Here is a 22,244-nt window from a genome sequence, read left to right as displayed (position 1 = left end):
TACACATCCTGCATGCTGTCCTGTTTCAGCCATGAAAAAACATGCCATCACAAGTTATGTAAGCAATATTAGTTTCTTGATGGTAGGGTCCTTTCTTGTGAACTGAAGCTATCTATTAGGGAAAACAACCAGGCCTTTTTGGCATTCCAATAAATATTGATCAAACCCTCTCCTGTTTGTGAAGGTTCTCAGTCATCCCGGTCATGGTCGTTCTAATTTTATTCCAAAAGGCAACTGGACTGGGTTGAATTTCTTGAAAAACCCTCTGCTACGCTTACACTCTTTTATCCTGCTTCTTTCCATCGCCTCTTTCTTCCTGTTCTTCCTCCTCTCCGTAGGATCCTAAGGAGGTCTGTCGTGCCTGGATACTACAGCGGATTCCCTCCCAACGCTTCCCTGCCACACAGCAACATGTGTAATGATAGCAAGACCAATCCTCAAACAACAACTTTGTTCAAGCATCAGATTATACTTCAACAACTGTTTAACCTCCAAGTATGAATTCATAGAATTAGGTTTCAAGTGTGTTTTAAAACAAGCATATAAAATGCATATCGTGTCTCCTTGGTGGGTTTAGACAAACCTTTGACAGGTCAAACACAGTGGGCCCTATCGTGCACCCAGTGTAAAGAGCCGCATTGCTATTTTCCACCTGATAAATGTAAATAGCAGGTAATCTTGCGCCCACGTTAGCACCCATGGGCGTGTTGGTCTTAAAATGAGGTGTGGTCAGGCAAACAGGTGGCGCGTTGCTAACTTTAGGACACAGAAAGCAACTCTGTGGCGCAGGCTGTCTCTGCTATTTAAAGGCGCATCATGGGCATACATCGGAGAGTTCACAACACGCGAGTCTCTGTTTGTTACTCATACGGGGACGCACAGTAGCACTTCTACTCGTAAGGAAAAAGCAGTATATTTTCATTCTTTTTTTTGGGATTATTGACAATAACAAACAAGTATAAACTTTCAGGTAAAATATAGTGGCACATACAATTAAGAATAAGATTGGTACAAAAACATAAGAAAATCATTTGACAGTAATTAAGGACAATTAAATCATATTAAGAGAAAATAAAAAAGAAAGACAGAGGGGTACATGTGTAGATACATAAAGGTATTCAGTTGGAGGAGTCAAGAAAAAAGCGTTCATATATTCCCTAAGCTTAATACTCTTTCCAATAAGCGTATTGATTTAAATAAGGATTTTAGTTCCAAAAGATAAGTTAGAAGCTTAGGTACTGATTTTGAAAATGTATGTTTGTGAATGAAAAACTTTGCATAGAGAATAATGAAGTTAATGAGAAACTCAAGAGTGCAATCTTCTGGGTTTTCACAGTAACAGACAATATCTTTAAGAATGAAAGAGTAAACAGAGCAGGGTCAAAATAAGACTTCACATCTGACCAGAATTTTTGGGATATTTCACATTCAAAAACCAGATGAGAAGTTGTTTCTAAATTATGTTTACAAAAGGTACAATACTTATGAATGTCTATACATTTAGCAGTAAGACAGTTTGCAGGGTATATGTTGTGTAAAATGTTAAAATCCTTAGCCTTATTTGAAATACTAAATAATATTGAAATGTATATGGTAAAAGCCAAGCCTTTTTCCGGCATATTTTCTCAATTGTAGACCTCCAAAAAAATGTGCCTCTTGGTACAATTTTATTCTTCCTATGAAAAGCCTGGCGAATATGCTTATTATTACACTTTAAGTCTGTTAGTTTAATTCCCTCCAGTGTCAGCTGCGTTGTGTATGTTGCGTGTGCCTTAACACGCCCAATGACGTGTTTTACGTAGATGAATCACGTTATCATGACGTCAGAGTTTCCGCGTCGCCATGTTGAATATGTTAGCTAGCTGAGCGGTTTGTTAGAGATATATTATCATCATGACAAGGACTCTCTGACCACAGGTAAGTCCAAATTTAAAATTACGTGAATCCAATGCTTCTATTAAACAGTCACTATAAAATTGTTATAACGCTGGGGATAAAATTAACTTGGTATGAAGTGTTAGAGAGTTTGGGTGTGACAGCTAATGTAGCTAGTGCTAACCAAGGCTAACGGTGTCCTCTGGTAGTAGCTGTAACGTTGGGTAACTGTCAGCGTACATTGTATACTACGAGACCCAACTATAATAGGAAGACGGACATTGTCTTTATAAATCTTAAAGAAAACACCCGAGTTAGTCTCCATTAATTTACCGGCATTGTTAGGACGGCTTTAAGAAGAAGCTAATGTGTAGCACCTGCTAGCTAAACATACAGACAGTTAAGGTTTAGGCTTTTGTTTGCAATTATCTCCGTCCCCACATCAGCGACAATGTGTGGCAACGTCTTTCATATCATAATCGTGCACATTAATGTTAACTGGACCCTATCTGGTCTCGTTTACAGGCAATCATGGGGTGTTGTTTATATTCTTTTATTAACTTGCAGGTGAGCCTTTGACCTTAGGTAGCAGGAAGGCGTCCTGGAACCATGTTAGCTCGTCTTTTCCGGCTCCATGGCCTGCTGGTGGCCTCCCACCCGTGGGAGGTCATAGTGGGCACCCTCGCTGTCACCGTCTGTCTCATGTCTATGAACAACCTGGCAGTCAGCAACCAGATGTGCAGCTGGAATGAGTGCCCAAAAGTCGAGGAGGTGAGTCTTGCCTGAGAGGAGGCTGGTGTGATGGGAGGTGGCAGGTCATCTTTAATGTAAGCAGGGAAAAGGACTTGATGAAGTTGTGTTAAAAGACATTTGTGCCTGTTTTTCTTACAGAAAATCCACAGCAGTGACGTAATCATACTAACAATTACACGCTGTATGGCCATCATTTACATCTATTTCCAGTTCAAGAATTTGCGACAACTGGGATCTAAATATATATTGGGTGGGTATGACACACTTGTTTAGCAATCAACTGTCTGACATACTAAAACGCCCCACTTTTCATGGAGAAAACTTTTAACAATTGCGTTTGTTTCTCTTCCTGCAGGTATTGCGGGGTTATTCACAGTATTTTCCAGCTTTGTTTTTAGTACAGTGGTCATCCATTTCTTTGGGAAGGAGCTGACGGGTCTGAAGTAAGTGCGTCACATGCACTTAGATATACCTGAATTCATTGTTAATGGAAACAATTCCCCAGTAAACAATAGCGCCTTGGAGAGGTTCAGCTTTGAGGTGGCTGTTGTCTGTTGCAGTTTTGTCATACCTTAGTTATCACATTGTTATTACACTAGATGAACAAAGACAAAAAAGATAATAATAATATAAAGGCTGCTGTAGCTTTAAAAGTTTGTAAAATTATGGATTCTAGTTTAAACAAACTGCACATCCTTAAATATGGATGTCAAAGAAACACAACCTGAGCACTTTCAGATAAATCATTAGCAGTTTGATTTAAAAAGGAGCTTAAAATGGTCTCTTTTCAAACACTTGGAAATGTTGGTCAGTCATTCCCTGATTGTAATTTTTGTCTCTTGTCCCTGCAGTGAAGCCCTGCCGTTCTTCCTCCTTCTCATTGACCTGTCCAAAGCCTGTACGCTGGCCAAATTTGCCCTCAGCTCAAACTCTCAGGTCAATGTCGCACACCGTGGTTGTTTGTATGATTGAAATACAACTGAAGTAAGATAAATATATAATGTATCTAAAGTGTCACTGACTGGAACCATGGTCCTGTGTCTTGTAGGAGGAGGTGAGGGAGAACATCTCCCAGGGCATGGCCATCCTGGGCCCCACCTTCACCCTGGATGCTCTGGTTGAGTGTCTGGTTATTGGGATTGGCACCATGTCGGGTAAATATTTATTTTCCTCCTAATTGCGATGAACAGAATTAGCTTTTAAATGAAGAATCTGTAGGCAGGGGGGAGAAGTGTTGGTGTCTGAAGCGTCCTGGTCTCTCAGTGTTTCAGCTGGCTTTGGCTGTTTGCAGGAGAGAGGTCTGTGTGCAGAGCAAAAGATCAACGATTTAGCATTTTATTAATCTATATAAACACATCTGAATATAAGTTCAGCTAACAATACGGTTATAGAAGTTGTCTCTCAACTCCACTCTCGTTTTATTAGTAGGTAGTCGGACTGTAAGCAATGAAGAGTGCTCTGAACAGGAAGTCTTTGGCTGAAATAACCTCTGGCTACAGCAGAAGCCACAGAGACTCTATTGCTGGGATGTCCTCAGACGAGAGGAGAGATTGTTTTCCTCCAAACGATAACAGAAGGGTTTTTATATGAAGCTCATTTGTGTAACAAATGTTACATTTTCTCTTGTTTTCCAGGTGTGCCTCAGTTGGAGATCATGTGTTGTTTCGGCTGCATGTCTGTCCTAGCCAATTACTTCGTCTTCATGACTTTCTTCCCTGCCTGTGTCTCCCTTGTTCTGGAGGTAAGGATGATAAGCAGCAGTTGTTAAAGTTTAGACAGGAAGTAGAAATTAATTGATTCATCTCATGATTGCTACCTTTTGTGTGTGAAGCTGTCGAGGGAAAGCCGTGAGGGCCGTCCGATCTGGCAGCTGAGCCAGTTTGCCTGTGTGCTGGCTGAAGAAGAGGACAACAAGCCCAATCCTGTGACTCAGAGGGTTAAAATCATTATGGTGAGTTACATGTCATTTCTCGTTTTCCATCATTAATCTACAACAAAAGTCCGTCTGATATCACGTTAGTGCAGCTCTTCATGAGAGCACAGAGTGAACTGACCGCTGAGCTGCAGATTCTGTGACTGTAAACAAGCACGCGACGTGACGCTGCTGCTGTCATAGATCATGTCGGCGAGATGATCGAGGCAGGCTTTTAGTTACGTGTGGCGGCTTTTTAGCGTGTCTATCAGTGGCACGTCACTCTGGTGCTTGTAAACACTGTGGCTACATATACGGGCTGGTAACGGAGCGGGCGTGCCACACTTTTTAAGCTGAACACTACAAGTATTTGTGTAACAGTAGCAGAGATGCAACACAGAGTAGCAGGAGTCGAGGTGTAGCTGCCGAACGCACCGCAGATGCTCTGCCAATTTTTGGTGTCAAGATTTGGAGTCACACAAATCAAATCATTGCGAGGGCGTATTTCACGCCAGATAGCCAATAAATACTAATTAAATGGTCAATATTAACATGTAAGCAGGTGTTAATTGAGTCAAGATGTTCGTACACAAACAGCACGACACATCATTAGATGACAACGGATGAAAGTAAACACTGTTCAGGTAACATCATCGGCAAATATCTTGTCTTGTAAAATGTCAGGTTTAATCTGTAACACCGGTGTTGTCACGACTTTATTTCCTTTCTGAAACATTCACCCCCCTTTGAACTCTTCCCTCCTCCACACAAACTCTCTCGACCCCCTCGAACGATCTGCAGAAACATTTCTAAGCGTCCTCTGAGCTCTAGAGGGTTAATGAAACGGCCTGCATAGCTCTATTTGAAGTTGTAACACTAAAGTTTACAAACACTACTTTTAGGTCAGCCGATTTTCAACCTCAGTCCTATCATGCTTTTATGGGGAGCTAATGCCATTATGGTAGCTGCATGCAACTTTTTCCACAGCTATGGCGCCAATTTCAAATATTATTGCTTCTATTGATGAAAGAGAACACCAGCTTTGACTGACGGCAGCTTTTTCCACAGGTGAATTGCTCCTTTAACTGGTGAGAAAATGTCCTCGCCGTGGAAGCCCTCGTAATCAGCCGATTCTAACTGGGGTTTCTTTTTCCTGTTGTCCTCCTCAGTCTCTGGGCCTGGCCTTGGTTCACGCTCAAACTCGCTTAGCAGCTGAGAATCCAGGTAACAACCGTACGGCTGAGGGGCCAATCACAAAGAGACTGGACTCTGCTGGTCCCATGTTGCCCCTGAAGCTCAGCAGGTATCCATCCATCAAACGAGGAAGATATTTTATTCCGCAAAAGCATTCTCATGTTTATTCAGTCTCCACTGATTCCTGACTCTCCTCCTTCTTCCAGTATGGACCTGGAGCAGGTGATCACGCTCGGTCTTGCCCTTCTCCTGGCCGTGAAGTACGTGTTCTTCGAGCAAACCGAGACCGAGTCCTCCCTGTCCCTCAAGGGTCCCATCATCAGCTCCCCTTCGACTCAGAAGCCCAGAGTTACAGGAGACTGCTGCAGGAGGGAGTTTAAACCGCACAAGATCATGAACGGTGTCTTACCAAACAGCCCTGCATCCTCAGCTGTCTGTAAGGCTTCCTCTGAGGCTGACACAGCGCTCAGAGAGAAAGGTGAGACTTGTCTTGCTTAGCTTGATAACGTCTGTACTCGCTGATTAAAACATTAAAACTCTGACCTAAATGTATTTTCTCTCTGCAGATTCTCATACAGCCCCGTTAGTGGAGAATGGCCCCTGTCTTCCATGTGTTGGGGAGTCTCCTGCTCCAGCACCTTGTCTTCCACAAAGTAGCACTAACTCCGGGACCCGGTCGCTTGAGGAATGCATGGGCATCCTCTCAGATCCAAAGGTAAGTCTCCAAAGCAGACAGAAGTCTGTGGTTATCGTGCGTTTAGCCGAAGGTTTAAGAAATAACCGGTTTGCCCTTGTTGCTTTTCAGAAAGGGGCCAGTTTTCTGAGCGACAAAGAGGTGATGAACCTCGTAGCCTCTCGTAACATCTTAAACTACAAACTGGAAGCTGTCCTGGAGACTCCAGAGAGGGGCGTGGCCATCAGGAGGGAGATGCTTTCACCCAAACTGCCTGTTTCCTCTGCGTTGACTGATCTGCCGTATAAGGACTACGACTACACTATGGTACTTAAAGCATGAATATCTTCAGAACAAAACCAGACGAACAGAACTGGTTATAACTGCGGACAATGCAGAAGTGCAAAAAACTGCAGTTCCTCGAGTGGCCACATGAGGCTCCAGAAACCAAGAAATAACATGACGGCAGGTGGAAAAATGCCAATTGTGTTTGCAGTTCTGTTATGAAAAGCTTATTATGGTTCAAGATCACTGTACGGGGGGTTTTATATAACTTGGCTGTTTAAATTATATTTAGCCTTAAATCAAAGCGGCCGGGCCACTTGAGTGACAGGTGGGAGCTGCTGGCTCTCTCATACACAGATATGAAATGTAATGTATTGATCTCTACAAAGAAAATGTGTATCTGTGCTGCAGCTTTAACCAGTCTGTGTGACCTTACGTTGATCTCTGTAGGTCATGGGGACCTGCTGTGAGAACGTCATCGGCTACATGCCGGTGCCGGTGGGAGTCGCTGGTCCTCTCCTGCTGGATGAGAAGCAGTTTCACGTCCCCATGGCGACCACAGAGGGCTGCCTGGTCGCCAGCACCAACAGAGGATGCAGAGCTCTTTCTGTAAGTTTGGGATATACAGTGTATTTCTCCACACTGTTGACTTTGTGTGTGTGTGTGTGTTTGCTGACTGTTGTGCTTCCTGTTCAGCTGAGTGGGGGCTGCAGCAGCAGGATTCTCGCTGACAGTATGACCAGGGGTCCTGTGGTGAGGCTGCCCTCAGCGTGCCGGGCTGCAGAAGTCAAAGTGTGGCTCGATACCTCGGACGGATTCAGCCTGATCAAAGAGGCATTCGACCAGACCAGCAGGTCAGTTTGGTGGTGTTTTCTGGAGCCCAATATTATTTGTTACAGTTGGAGCATCTCTCTCAGCTCTGCCGTTCACCTGGTCCTCCAGCAGTAGCCTGACCTCTGCTGGTGCATGCTGTGCATTACAACGCATCACCTCTACATAATATCTGTATCAGTTTAATATAAAAATGAGCGTCTAAAAAGTCATGCCATCTGGATTTCTAAATACCCTGGTTTCCTGTGACACTGCCCAAGCCTAATGTCAGTGCAACACTGCAGCCAATATATCAGATATTATCAGAGCCTGACCAACATAACAGTCAAGCGCTGGTATTTTGGTTTTCTTTGGTCACGTCTGTAAAATGTTATCGTGCATTCCGATGATATACAGATATTAAAGAAGCATTTGTTCTCGTAGGTTTGCTCGTCTGGAGAAGCTGTTGGTGGGCTTAGCCGGGAGGAACCTGTACATCCGCTTCCAGTCTCAGACAGGGGATGCCATGGGCATGAACATGCTCTCCAAGGTATAAACACGCCTCCTCCTGTCTCCAGTCAGCTTATTGTCTGTACAATGTTTTCGTGTTTCTCCTGTAAAGACTGAACAGTATCTGTTTTTCTCAGGGGACTGAGCATGCTCTGCACAGACTCAGGCAGCAGTATCCAGACATGGAGGTCCTGGCAGTCAGCGGAAACTACTGCACTGACAAGAAGTCTGCTGCCATTAACTGGATCATGGGCCGAGGGAAGTCTGCTGTGTGTGAGGCCACCATCCCCGCCAAGGTGGTCAGAGAGGTACGGACTTAACTCTTATCAGCCGAGGATCAAAGCACAGGTTATATATTTATTTACCGTAAAATCTGGAATATAAGTCGCACTAGAATATCAGCTAGCTACCGGTGCGGTAGTTGAGCTCAGCCTATGGTAACGTTGTTGTTTTCACCGGCGGTCATAACGCTGCACGTCTGTGACGAAGCTTTAGCTTGATTATAGCGCCATCCTTTGGGCAAAATACTGCAACACAATAAAATACCTCTCTCTGCAGTTTAAACAGGTATGTTAGTTGCACAGTGTGTAGGACGCAGCCTGTTTTACTGTGTTTATTCATTTGTTGCTGCTTATTTCTGACTAAATCAACACATTCATGTATTTGTAGGTGTTGAAAAGCAGTACAGCTGCTCTGGTGGAGCTCAACATCAACAAGAACTTGGTTGGCTCGGCCATGGCCGGCAGCATCGGGGGCTTTAACGCTCACGCTGCAAACATTGTAGCAGCCATTTACATCGCCTGTGGACAGGTAACGTTGAAGCCTTCTGACTCCTGCTGTTTTTTAAATGACCTTTTATTCCTGAGGTGACTTTTGCTACTTAGCTTAAACTTGGGCTGCATAATTATTGATGCTCTGTGTTTCAGGACCCCGCTCAGACGGTGGGGAGCTCTAACTGCATCACTCAGATGGAGCCTGCAGGTCCAGATGGGGAGGATCTTTACATCAGCTGCACGATGCCCTCCATAGAGCTGGGAACTGTGGGAGGAGGCACCAACCTGCCACCTCAGCAGGCCTGTCTGCAGGTAAAGTCACCTGTACTCTTCTTTTCTTAACTTATATAAGTGAGCAAGATGGTTTCAGTTCATGTAAGATGTTTATGTTTTAAGTGTTTAATCTTTAAAAAGTATTTTTTTTATGTTGGTTTTAGTTCAACAAGGAGGAAGGAAGGTTGAGTGAAACTGAACAAGATGGCCTTTTATTTTATTTTATTTTACGACTTAAAGTCCAACAGAGAAATGCTCCAGAAAAAAGGGAATTTATTTACCTGACAAAAAGTTCTTTATAGATATTAAAGGAACAATCACCAGAGAACTTAAATGTACAGTTAACGTTGGAATTAAACTTTGAAGAATATGCACTCTCGTACCGAACATGAGCAGGAAAAAAAACATTAATTTGTATAATCTATAACTAAAGTATTTTGCCCCAAAGATGACGTGTAGACATTAAAGCAAAATGTTCTCTTCTATTTCTCTGCTGTGCAAAGTTCACCAACCAGCTGTTTTCGTCTTTGTCTTTAGATGCTCGGTGTTCAAGGTACGAGTTCAGACCAGCCGGGCGAGAACGCCCGTCAGCTGGCCCGCATCGTCTGTGGCACCGTGCTGGCAGGAGAGCTCTCCCTGATGGCCGCTCTAGCTGCTGGACACCTCGTCAAGAGCCACATGACCCACAACAGGTTCGATATTTTACCAATGACTGTACACCGTGTATAGAAGGATGACGCGTCTCCATCTGCTCAAAATTGTACGAAATTGAAGCCAAAATAGCTCCCGTGACGGGCGCTGCCATCTTGCCATGGTGACATCATTTGTAGCCAGAGCTGCAGGAGCACGATTTGTCAACAGAGCTGTCAATCATGAGGCCACACCCCCTTTTTATAGGATCAAATAACTAATTAAAAGCAAACTTGTTAGAAAAATGAACACTTGGACATAAATCAGCATGATAAGAACTAACTATAATGACAGAAACCATGTTTGATTTTATGGTTTGACTCATGTCCCATCTGTTAACATGGAGGAGGCGGGCTTTATGAGCTATACTGCAGCCAGTCAGCAGGGGGCGATAGAGAGGGTTTGGCTTCACTTTTAAGGAGCTGTCATGTCGGCCATCTTTTTATACAGACTGTTGTTTAATCACTTTCCTTGTTTATTTTTCTCCCTGTTCTGACTCTGCTCTCTTATTTGCTCGCAGATCTAAAACCAACTTTTCGGAGTCGGCTGCGTGACACAAACCGTCGACGTCAGATCTTCCAGACCGAGCGAGCGCTCCAGCTTCAACACAGAGGCTTCAGTCTCCTAATAAATGAAGTCCAACACACGCTGGAGACCACAACCAGTATGTGCTCACTTGTGTCTCCTCTGACATACGGCACAAAGAAAGACTTTTAGGTTGAGATGTTGCGTCGCCATTATTTATTTGTGCCATTTTTCTGCAGCTGAACTCTGCAGGAGGGATTGGAAAGCATTTGTTAATGTTGTTGGCACTGATCTTTGAGATGACTGTGAATTACTGACCGGGTTGGATTGGTAGAATCCACCACACGAGTTCAATGTGCCTCTGAATAGCTTCTCCTGTCAAACAATGTTCGGTCTGAAATGCATGACTCACACGGCTGTGACATCCTGGTTTCCTCTGACAAATCTTTGCACTTGCCAAAAGCTTGCTCGAGACAGCTGCTTTAGGCGAGGCTTAAAATGCCGACGTTCTGTCTGAATGTACGATTTACTGAGTCAGTGTTGTATTGAATTAAGGTGCTACTGTATACTGTGTATACTGTAGATGGACTGTGGCTGCTGGTACCAGGGAGGACGAAGAAGCAGACAGGTTGTTACAGGCAGGTTTGTTTTAAGGCGAGGAGGAATACTGGAAAATTAAAGCCATATTAACTTATTTAAAACATTTTCCCAGTGAGTTTATAAACGGAACAATAACAGGATTTGAGTTTAAAGCATCACTGACTTCAGCTTCTGCAGGATTTGTCCTTTTCTTTTTGGCAAGCAATGAAGTGGCCTTACATACAGAACGTCCAGGAGAAGCTCAGCCATAGCATGTTCTAGATAGATAGAATATTAAATTTACAGCAACTAAATGTGAAAAGATTGTGCTGTTTCATTTAAAGAAAAAATGACAGTATGTTCCCTGTAAGCGACGTCTCATTTGTCATGAAGAAACACGTAACAGTGAAGGATGAACTTATTTATTTCACTTTCAAACAGGGCAGAAGAAGTGCGATGTCGTCACAGTACATTTTGTAAGTTGATCCCACAGCATTAGTATGAACAAATTATTTACAAAAACAAACAGTTCTAATTACATTCAAGTTGCTAACGACTAAACTTGTTAAAAATGTTGAAATGCTTTTAAGTGGACGAGCTTCAGCCCGGCTTCTTTCCACTCAGAGACACCGAGCATCATCTGGCTTCGCTCTCGTCCACATCGATCTGCTAGAGGCGTTGAAATCAAAGAGCAGACTGAAAACAAATCTATCACTGACATGACCCAAGAAAATACATTTTGTGCTGTCCACAGGTGGAAGAAGTAATCAGGTACTGAAGCTTTACTTGAAATGTAACGTCTGGAAATTAAGACCATTGAAAAAGGTTTTGGTTCAAGTCCAAAGTTTAACAGTTTAGGAATTGCAAGTACACGGAGAACACAGAGATCCTTTGCAGCCCTGCACGTGTATAAAGCTACATTTTCAGACAGGGAATCCATGCTACATAGACCAAAGCTCATTGTGTATTAGCGGAATAGTTTCAGTACTTGACGTGCCAGTACATACAGCACATGTAACAAATACCAGGCACACAAAAATAAAGCAAGAGGAAGCAGCTCTTACACTGAAACTAAACTGAAATAAATCTGGATAATACTTCAGTGTTTAGAAATATCCTGCAAGCCCTCAGAGGGAACGTTTTTGACCTTTAAACCTGCACCTGTCGTTTTACATATTTTGGGGTCTACAAAAAGTGTTGGAATTTCTCCAGTTGATTGCGTCAGCCAGCACACAGAACGCCGGGACAGGCTCAGATTGACAACATTATGAAAAGGATCCCTATGAGATAAACATCTTTAAAAAGGTAACATGTTTTTTATTAAATCAAAAAACAAACATTTATCTGCTTTCTGCAAAGCCACCAGACTCCATTGACAAAAACATCAATTTTAACCTCGCAGAACAAGAAAGTCACTGATCTACTGCTGTCTCAACCGGTTAGTTTCTGTGTGTTGTTTCAACCTTTGCTGTTTTAATGCTGCAGTAACAGACAATAACACACATACAAAAAAAAGCAATCACGGCATCAGTAAGATCAGCAGCTCCTGCATTACACAAGGTGAAATTACTGTTTTTGTCAATGGAGTTTGGTGGTTTTTAAGAGAGCGAGGTATCAGATCTTTTTTGTAATGTAGTCAGACAGTTTAAATAACAATATAAGCCTTTCAGTGGCAAAAACAGCTGTTAATCTGCTCTCTGCAAAGCCACCAGACTCCATAGACAAAAACAGTCATTTTACCTCACAGAAGAAGGAAGTCACTGGTCTACAGCTGCTTCGGCCGGTTAGTTTCTGTGTGTTATTTCAAGCCTTTGGTGTTCTGACTCGAAACAATACTTGAGTAAGACACACACACACACACAAAAAGTGATCAAGGCATCAGTAGATCAGCAACTCCTGTGTTAAGCTAAAATCACCGTTTAAGTCAATGGAGTTTGGTGGCTTTGAAGAAAGGGATGTAACAGTTTTTTAAAGAGTTTTCCAAACGAGAAACAGCCGTCTCTCTGTAGGGTTCCTTTTTGTAATGAAGTCAGACAGTTTAAATAACACTATGAAACCAAAAGTGGTGGTACTTTGGGCGCGATAATGTCGGAGCATTTACACCCCGTCTCACCCAACTAAGAGGTACAAAAGCTCCTTTACATGCAAGTTATTAAGACCCAAAATATGTAAAAAAATAGGTGCATGGTTTAAAAATACCAAGAGTGAGCTGGTTCATTCATTCAGTAAATATACGTGAAACTGAGAGACGGGGAGATAAGACGGTATAATCAGCTACGAGGCACTTAACTAGTGATTTCTTGGTGCTCTTACAGCAGCCTTCATCTCTTCTCGAACGATATTTTTCCTACACTAAGGCATTCGGGCTCGACTCAGTCACAAAAAGACCTTCAGAGAAATGCTAGTGACACTATGTACAACATTCAAAATATGTGCTACGACACAAATAGAAAGCAAAGAAAACAATGTACATGAAACTCCTCTGGACTCGTCGCTCCGTCGGCGCCGCTGAGCGGCGTGTTCATGAGAGGGACGCAGTCGGAAAGGTCAAGTCTTACATCATCGGGGTCATGAGTTAATGACAGCCCTCTGGACTTAATACAAGTAAGATGATTTTCATTTCAAGTCGATCGTTGATGTTTCACTAGCAAAAAGTTAGCAGCTTGAAAAGAACGCTGGAAACAGACTAAGTATGGAGAAACGAGAGAGATACATCTACTGAAAATAGGAACTATAAATGGCAAGAATAAAATATTTCAGTCTATTAGCAAAGATCTGGTTCTTTTTTACAAACCTCTTATAGAACATACGTACATTTATATATTAATATATCTGTAAGAAAGAGACACGAGCTGACATGTTGGCTGCACTCAATCCTCTACATGAGCGTGAAATATGGCATCGACCGAGGCGTCAGGAGCTGCTGCAAGAACTCTCTTTGGGAGGAGCCGCTGGGTGCATTCTTCTTATATTACTTTGTTTTCTATGACACTCAAAACAATCCCCACTATTAAGTATTTTGCCAGTTAAATCGCAAGAAAAGAGGGAGAAACGAGCAGGAATTAACTTTGAAATAGTTATAACATCAGGCCAGGTTTCATTAAACGCTCAGGAGAAACGAATGTTTGAATGCAGCCACTAGAGGGCACCAGAAACCCTTCTTCCTTTACTGGAACTAACTTGTATCCGAGAGCTGGGAGAGAAAAATATATTCTTTTAGGAGCTCCCCGTCCCGTCACAGCAGCAGAGAAGCAGTCCGTCTGATTATAGCGGCTTCTCGTGCAGTTCTCTCCTCATGTCTGCAAAGAAAGAAAACGTCATAATTTTGCATGAGAAGAATAAAGCTTCAGAGGAGGACAAATGAAAACATCAAATCAGACACGTTAACGCGTGATTTACCCGTGGGCCTCAGAATAAGATGGGTTTGCCGGCCGTCTTCTCCTGGACGTAGGAGGTGAAGCGTTTGAGGAACTTCGGGTATTCCCTCTTGGCCACGGCGCGGAGCACCGAGGCCGGAGCCCAGCCTCCAGGATTCACTGCACACACACACAGAGGAGAATGTTACTGAGCTGAAGGACTGAGGCAGCTTTAGACATGACTAACTATTGATTTTAAAGAGGAAAAAACATCCCCATCCATGGTTAGGATGTCGGCAAAAAACTAACAATACCCAGAAAATTCCAGGCATTCAATTGGAATATTGAAAGGAAGAAGCTCCTGATAATTATCAGCCAATACATTACAAAATCGCAACATGTAGCTTCCTGTGGATGTTTTAAGGGGCAGTGAACCCAAACCAAACTAAAACACCCTGAGGAGGGCAAGTGTGCTGATGCATGTGGGTGTATTTGTACGATATACTGGTCCGTATTCACTGCAGACCTTTTGCATTCGGGGTTTCTATTCCAACACCACACCAGTAACTGCGTGCATGTTTTGTTCTCCTTCTGCACCCCTTCTCAAACTCTCCAGGAGCACATGTGGTAACAGGAGACTCCAGAGGCACTCATTTCTCTCTTCCTTACTATCACATAATATCAGGCCTACAATTAGTTATTATAAAACACTTATTTTTCCCAGTAATTCCCGGCACTATATCACAAAAATCATCATGACGTAGATCACAAATCATTTGCTCGCACAGAATTGGCTGATTAAAAGTTGTTTATAATTCTAAATTAATCTAAGTTTAGGGTCATGATGGTGCGGACTGACACTCCACAAACACACATTGAACAGTGTCCTGCGTGCACAATGCACTGCCTCAACAACTAGACTTTAATTTCATAAATATATAATGCAACCCAAAGCTCATCATCAGAAACACAAGCATTTCCGGACTATATAACTGCCCTCAGCAGAGCAATCATATGAGGCTTTAGTAAATTAAAGACTGGATAAACTAACAATGAAACAGAAACGTACCATTGGCGACGTAGGTGATTTTACACAGGATGTTGTCTCTGCTGATCTCTTTGTCTCCTTCTGGTGGGCTGACCAGCGTCTGACAGATCATGGCGATGTTGATTTTGGCACGGACACACCTGCTTGACGGCTGCAGGACGACAGGAAGGAGAGTTAAGAAAGAGAAGCGGCTTCGGCGTGATTATGGTTCAGAATCTCCTCACACGGTGTCTGCAAACAGCTCACAGCAGGTTCAACGGCTCACCTGTGCATCCTCGTGATCCACGGAGAAGTTGCAGACCAGCCAGGTGTCAGGGTCGTTCTCATTGTTGGCTAAGATCTTCCTCATGGCAGACAGGTAGAGCACGTCCCTCTGAGAGGCAGGCCACACCCGCTGCAACACACATCACATCGTCTCCTTTCAGATTCAGCACATCATAGATAAAAGGTGATTAAACAGACAGTGTGCAGCGATTTCTTACCTTGTGAGTTTGATAAACAACCGCAGCGTTGTCGGACAGCGCCTCCACAACATTGAAGTTTTCAATTGTTGCTAAAAGAGGCAGAGAGCATGAGAGTGTTACAATAAAGCGGTTTAATCATTGGAGATAGTTTTAAACTAGCTTTCAGGTAGATTTAAAGACGTACTCTCCCAGTCGTTGCGGTAGGTAGTGTCCCAGAAGTAGTGGCACACCTCGTGACCTGTGACCCCCTTCACTGAGTGTGTGGCCTTCAGCGGGTCCAGAACGATCCCGTTCTCCTCCACCTCTCTCCTGTACACCTGCAAACACAATCGTGTTATTATCAGTGTCTGATGTGTGCAGCAGTGGGCTTTGACTGGGTGGAAGAAAACGCAGTGCATCAGGTGTAAACAAAGTGATTTACAGTTACTGAAATATTCATACCTTCATTTCTCCCTCCTCCACAACCAGCTGCCAGTTGGCGTCTCCGCCGACGTCCTGCAGGGAGTAGGTCATGTGATTCTGCACCATCTCCTCCACCTGTGAACACAAGGCCGGGGACGGAGGGAGGATGTGATCGATTGTGTTATGACAATTTGGAAATGGGGCTCGTATATCAGCTCGGCACGGCGTAATGGTGTCAGTGAGTGCAAGGAACCAGACACAGACTGCAACTATGCTGTGCGTTTAACATCCTCTGAGGTCACCATGGTTACCTTTTTCATTCTTAAAATAACACTCAAAATATATCAAGAGTGACCATTTAAAACGAGGCTATAATTACAGGTGTTATAATTTGTTTTTATCTACAAATGATGAATAGAAAGACATGAATGGACATTGAATAAGACTGCTTTCCTACAGTAATCGATTAATGACCTGCCTGCATGTTTGGATATGTTACTGTCCTTTCTATTGCTGGTTAAAAAGTCCCGTCTGCACACAAGCATCTTATATATGTTGGGCAGCAAAAGTGACAGGACAATATGTGAATACAACTCTTTTGAATAAAACAAGAAGCAACAACGAAACAGCAGAAAAAACACAGACGTAACCATGTGGACAAGAAAAGGTGAGTTACACTCTTATACCCAGAGTGCATTTCTCAGCCTCAGAGCCGTTTCTTCGAACAATGCAATAGATGTGAACAACAGCGCTATTCATGGTAACAACTGTACACATAGAACATTAACACTGGAGCAGACAAAGATTCAATGTACCGAGCTGACCCGTATTTCAGCTGTTATGTCACACACATACCTGGGAACATGTTTTACACTTTAAAGGGGAAATACTGGTACATTTAAACCTGGGACCTATTTTTACATATTACATACATGTGCAATTCAACCTCTTGTGCAACACACACTTGACCCTTAAATATATATTTGTATATTTCTTTTTTTTTTGCTTTAAATGTACATTAGTTAGATTTTTAGTACCGCTTTAGTCATATATATTTTATATATTTTATGTATTTTATATTTATTATGTGCCCCTTTTTAAATGGAGCCCCCTGTAAGAATTTCACACAGTTGTACTTGTGTAACCGGAGAGACAATAAATATATCTTTAATCTATAGGGTATAACATAAAACATTTTGGAATTGCTCCAGAAGACTGTCGGCAGCAGGCAGCTGTGAAACAGCAGACTCACTTTGATCGGGCACATTACATTTTAGTTATTACAGCCTGAGTGCTTGTTTTTGCCACTGACAGGCTCAGACTGTTATTCAAAGTGTCTGCAAACGTTACTAAAAGGATACCTGAAGAGAAAGACTAGGGCCCGATCAGACAGGGCACGTTTTAGCAGCTGGGGGCGGCTTTTTTGTCATTGTTTTCAATGAGAGCGCTGCTTTTGCGTTGCAGAGCGCCTCACGTTTTACAGCCTGCGAAACGCGCTCTGTGTGATCGGGACCTTAAGGAGTGAGATGCTTTTTTTACAACAAAAAACAGGTGTTAGGTCCCGAAAAAAAGAAGCTCGTTGCACCTTTTTTTCTGTTGTTAAGGCAACCACCGAATCATAAGCTGTCATTAAAGTCGAGCTGAAACGGCATTCCGAGAGTACCTAGCTTCCGTATCGTGACGTGTTTCCGAGTGAAACAGGACGTGCAGGCGGGACATATCATTAGAGGGATTTGATTTGATTTGATCGTTGAGAAGTGGGCGTAGACAGACGTTCTCCACGGCGCAGCAGCTAGCTAACTGACCGAGCGTTCTTGGTGCTCTGCGGCTAAATGTTGCAGATTGATTGGTTGAAATTGTTTGGTGCTAACTTACGTAAGCACGCGTGAAATTTAGTTTTACCGGAAGAAAAAATGATCGGATTTTGATACAAGAATACGAAGAAATTGATTTTCTGTATTTGTTTTTTGGCCTATATTGTCAAATAGATGCACAATATTACTGGGGATGTGATCTAAAAGGATTAAAATGATATTTTTCATTTCACATGGACTTGAACCTAACTGTGATTTTGTAAACTGACAGAAGGCCCGCCTCTACATTCAACTCGAGGCACTCAGAGCGTTTCCTCACAAACGCAGGAAAGCAGCGCGCAGGTGTCCCTCTCATTGAAAACAACTACAAAAAAAGCTTGGTCCCTTACACTGCTCTTTTCAAAGCCACCAAACTCCATTGACAAAAACAGTCATTTAACCTCGCACAAAAGAGGATTAGCGTGTCTACTTCTGCCTCGATTGGTTGATTTGTTTGTGTTAATGTGTGATACAAAACCAGTGTGTTGAATCTGAACGAGCTATTTAAATCACCAAAATCACACAAAACAAACTATCTGATCGAGGCAGCAGTAGAACACAAGTACATGTTCTGCAAGGTAAAATTACTGTTTTTACCAATGGAGTCTGGTGGTTATAAAGACAGCAATGTAACAGCTGTTTATGGTTTATAAAAGCTTTTTATCTGATCGGTCTCTGTCAGTCTGTCGCTGGCAAAATCATGCACTAAGTGGACATTGACTGTGCTCATTCCATCCAAGGATTGTGTTGCACCGATTACAGTCCATTTCCTGGCTGCTGAATCAAACTCAAACAGTTCCAAAACTTTCTGAACTCATAGTCATTTAGAGAAAATATGTAAAAAGATAGGGCCCAGGTTAAATTCACCTTTAACCTTTATTAATGGTAGCTCATGCTTCATGCTGCTGCAGTGAGTTAAAGTTTCATCCAGTGCTTTAATAACTAAGCTCACTGTAACTAAGTCATGCAAACATGGTGTTCAGTGTGGACAGGTGAAACACAGAGGGGGGGAGTGTGCCTGGCTGAGCTCTGGCAGTGGGTTACCTCTGTGCTGAATCTGTGGACGTCATGAGGAGGGGCGCTGACTATCAGAGCAGGGGGAGGCTGACTATGAGGCTACAGGGAGGAGGAGAACAGAAGGGAAGATGGTGATGGACGAAATTAAGGAGAGGAAGAGACAACGTTACAATGACAGGATGTGAGGAGTAAAAATTAAAGATGTGTGTAATGAGAAAAATAATGAAGGGAGGAGGAGCAGGTGGAGTGATGGAGGTAGTTTGTAGTTGTGTAAAAGGTTGAACAACCTTGTCGGAGAATCTGTGCGAGCCGGAGGTGGAATAAACGTCTGCAGGGGGGACCGGGCTGGATCTCTGTATCCTCGTCTTATCAGTTTGACACTGCGCACAAACAACCACAGAATTAAACTCCAGAACATAATCAGCTTTTAAAAATATATTAAGGTTTATTCTGAAAGCAATGACCGTGTGTGATCTTTTCTTTACCTGTTCTTCTATCTTGTCCTGCCTGTCGAGCGCAGCTTCAACCGCATCGAAGAATTCGTCCTCATTAATGAGGCTGTTTGGACCCTCCTGTAAAGAAAGTGCAGAGGGGACATGACTTTAAAATTCACACACAACTTAGAATATCATGTTGCATTATGGATGAATGTAACAGGTGCTTCACCTCGTAATCTGGACCTCCAAAATGAGACTTCTTCTTCAACTCGTTGAGGGCGGATTTATAGCCTTCCTCTATTCTTCTTCTCTTCTCCATCTCCTGCAAACACAAGAATCAAAAGCACTTCAAAACCACAATTTGGACAAATTTCTTTCCTGCATCCTTTTTATTGCAGACACATTTTAAAAAGAGATCACTATGGTCGGACTAGATAGAAAATGCTGAATTGGATCCAAATGTTTCCCACCTTATCCAGTCTCCTCTGCCAGCTGTCTTCTCTCTTCACCATGAGGTCGATACAGTGGGACAGAGTGGCCAGGATCCCGGCTGTGGTGGCCTTGAATGTGATGGCCTCACCCTTGAAATCTATACCATTGATTCCCTTGGGACTCAAGGACTGGAACACTGCACACAAGAGGAGCACAGGGACTAAAACAAACGCAACTCGAAACGAACACCAAACTACTGTAATGTTTTCTGACTTTTGAGTACGACAGGAAGACACCTGATCAAAAAAAATAAAGGATCTATGTTTCCCTGATCCCAGCAGAAGAGTGGACAACATTTGTACACATATATTTTGCAAATGATTTATAATTATAACAGTGATAACAAAGGTAACGTAGACATTGTGCTACCTTTTAAGCCTTTCAGTAAGTAAATCAAACAAAAATAAAGGATTTGTCCCCATAAAATAATTCCCCAAAGAGCTGGAAAAGAAGGATCGACTCAAATGTTGCCTGAAGAAACATCCCCCCACCACGAGATGAGATTTAAAGTGTTAGTTTAAAAGTTTTAATCATGATTATGGAAGGTTGTAGACTTCTTCAGGGACTTGAAGTAAAGATTCTGCATCACTCACATTTCTCTTTGCTGCCGTTGTTGTTGTGCAGAAACTCTCCATCTGTCCGAGTGTTGGGGAAGTCGTCTTCATCGTCCTCCACGACTGAAAGAAGAAAGAAGGAAACATTTACAGGTATCTGCTGCACACGGGGCCTCTTCTTTCAGGCCCTACAGAGAGTCCTGCAGGGTCCCAGGGCAGGGTACCGCCTTGTGGCCCATTCACAACTTAAGCTCCAGCACAGCCGACCATCAGACTGACAGAACTCTGCTGTGCGGGACAACATGACAATGGTCTGGTTTCATCTTCAGAATGAACAGAGGGCGAGAGAGGAAAAGAGAGAGAGAGGGAGGGAGGTGAGGAGAACAAAAGCAGGGCTTCATTCACTGCGGTCATCCACAGGCGCACAGTGCAGGCTGCCATTAGCAAATGTTCATCCGGCCAAGATGGGGTGAGGCGGAGGGGGCTTGTAGAATAACTGCTTTCTGAGTCACCGCAAACACAAACACATTCCTTACAAGAATCTGTACTTGGTTCTTCTGGACGACAAATATTTTCATAATCTATAAATGGAATATTAAAGCTCAACAGTCTCTTTGACACGCAGGAGGTTTTTAAGAGTCAGCCTTCTTTTTGTAATAAGTTCTTATTTCTGGTGCCTGGAATTCTTTACTTTACTTTTAATCAACGTATTTTAACATACAGCTTTTGTGTCAGTCTGCACATTTCCAAGCTTAACACAACAGCTATGTGACAAAACAGACGAGGCTTCAACCAACTAATATTTTCAATATAGCGATTTTCCTCTGATTTATTGAACAATTGTTTTGTCTATTAAAAGCCTTAAAGTTGTAATCTCGATGATATCCGTTTCATCGCTCCGGTTGTAACTCCTGATTTTCCTGGCTGACGGTCGCTTTCCTTTTCAGACTGTTTGCTTCATCTGAGCGTCGAGTTTGTTTCTTCTTCTTTGGATTTTCACTTCTTGTTGAAGTTGTATCTGTAGTCATCCATCTTTTCTTTGTGTGTTCAGCCATAGTAGATTACTGTTTACTCGCAACACTTGCAGAGAACGGAAAAGCAGCCGCTTAGCTCCGCCTACCCTCTCTGGCAGACCAACCACTGCTGGGCGATGGAAAACGCGTCACTAACTGGGCGCTGCTTGTGATTTTTTTTCACAAAAGTTGCCTTAACAGACATTTATTTAAAATTATCACTCTAACTTTTAATTAACATATATATATATAATATAAATCTGCACCTTCCAGTTTAACAACATCTGTGTGAAAAAACAGACGAGGCTTCAACCAACTAATATTTTCAATATAGATACATTTTGTGGGATTTCCTTGTGATCTATTTAATTGTTTTGTCTTAACATGGTGAAAAATACTCAATATTATCTCTTGCATGTCCCTACTACAAGGAATTTGCCTTGCAGGTAAGTAAACACAAGTAGAAAAGATGAGACAAATGGCAGGGCACTTTCCCAATTAAATAATCTTCACTTCAGTTGCTCCCTACAGAGTAACAACAGGACGGTTTAACAGCAGTGTCGGTGTCTGTGGGTCTTACTTTTATCCCTCTGCAGCTCATCCTTTGACACGGCGTCTGCACAGCTATCGAAGTACTTCTGCAGCGTGTCCACCTGCCTGCACAGGATGTCTCTGAAGGTCTCCATCTCTGCCAGCTTCTCTCTCAGGCTGTGGCCCTTCTATAAACAGATCAATAAAAGCAACAGAGTGGTTAGA

At 42.8% G+C, this 22,244-nt stretch overlaps 2 protein-coding genes across 5 annotated transcripts in view; one reads left to right on the top strand and one right to left on the bottom strand.

Annotated features, from left to right (window-relative positions):
- The first annotated feature begins 1,844 nt into the window (after positions 1-1,844).
- Positions 1,845-11,222, top strand: LOC138601748 (3-hydroxy-3-methylglutaryl-coenzyme A reductase-like). Its single transcript, XM_069672906.1, has 20 exons — positions 1,845-1,917; positions 2,443-2,646; positions 2,767-2,878; positions 2,984-3,071; positions 3,480-3,564; positions 3,677-3,782; positions 4,263-4,369; positions 4,460-4,579; positions 5,710-5,843; positions 5,941-6,212; positions 6,301-6,449; positions 6,540-6,734; positions 7,143-7,301; positions 7,389-7,546; positions 7,947-8,052; positions 8,150-8,320; positions 8,682-8,822; positions 8,939-9,097; positions 9,596-9,750; positions 10,269-11,222. The coding sequence occupies exons 2-20, from the start codon at positions 2,485-2,487 to the stop codon at positions 10,300-10,302; spliced, it is 2,613 nt and encodes an 870-aa protein (XP_069529007.1). The 5' UTR covers positions 1,845-1,917; positions 2,443-2,484; the 3' UTR covers positions 10,303-11,222.
- A 36-nt stretch (positions 11,223-11,258) lies between these two features.
- LOC138601749 (ceramide transfer protein-like) overlaps positions 11,259-22,244 on the bottom strand; it is a 30,140-nt gene continuing 19,154 nt past the window's right edge. For 2 of the 4 annotated variants that reach the window (XM_069672907.1, XM_069672909.1), the window contains exons 7-20: positions 22,069-22,207; positions 20,515-20,598; positions 19,900-20,057; positions 19,659-19,751; positions 19,478-19,564; positions 19,280-19,372; positions 19,020-19,091; positions 16,162-16,257; positions 15,905-16,037; positions 15,739-15,809; positions 15,522-15,650; positions 15,278-15,407; positions 14,252-14,388; positions 11,259-14,151 (exon numbers count right to left, since the gene is read on the bottom strand). In XM_069672907.1, coding sequence (XP_069529008.1) covers positions 14,261-14,388; positions 15,278-15,407; positions 15,522-15,650; positions 15,739-15,809; positions 15,905-16,037; positions 16,162-16,257; positions 19,020-19,091; positions 19,280-19,372; positions 19,478-19,564; positions 19,659-19,751; positions 19,900-20,057; positions 20,515-20,598; positions 22,069-22,207 — 1,413 coding nt within the window. In that variant the 3' untranslated portion in view covers positions 11,259-14,151; positions 14,252-14,260. The remainder of the gene's footprint in view (positions 14,152-14,251; positions 14,389-15,277; positions 15,408-15,521; positions 15,651-15,738; positions 15,810-15,904; positions 16,038-16,161; positions 16,258-19,019; positions 19,092-19,279; positions 19,373-19,477; positions 19,565-19,658; positions 19,752-19,899; positions 20,058-20,514; positions 20,599-22,068; positions 22,208-22,244) is intronic. The other 2 variants (XM_069672910.1, XM_069672911.1) reach the window with 1 other exon arrangement.

The sequence above is a fragment of the Semicossyphus pulcher genome, unplaced genomic scaffold, assembly GCF_022749685.1.
Source record: "Semicossyphus pulcher isolate SPU_LCO1_2020_fin unplaced genomic scaffold, fSemPul1.0.p SCAF_22, whole genome shotgun sequence".
NCBI classification, from domain to species: domain Eukaryota; kingdom Metazoa; phylum Chordata; class Actinopteri; order Labriformes; family Labridae; genus Semicossyphus; species Semicossyphus pulcher.
This window is presented reverse-complemented; position numbering and strand designations above follow the sequence as displayed.

Coding starts and splice junctions, on each gene's coding strand:
- LOC138601748 (XM_069672906.1), top strand. CDS start 2,485: ATGTTAGCTCGTCTTTTCCGGCTCCATGGCCTGCTGGTGGCCTCCCAC. Junction 2,647..2,766: donor AGTGCCCAAAAGTCGAGGAG/GTGAGTCTTGCC, acceptor TTTTTCTTACAG/AAAATCCACAGCAGTGACGT. Junction 4,370..4,459: donor GTGTCTCCCTTGTTCTGGAG/GTAAGGATGATA, acceptor TTGTGTGTGAAG/CTGTCGAGGGAAAGCCGTGA.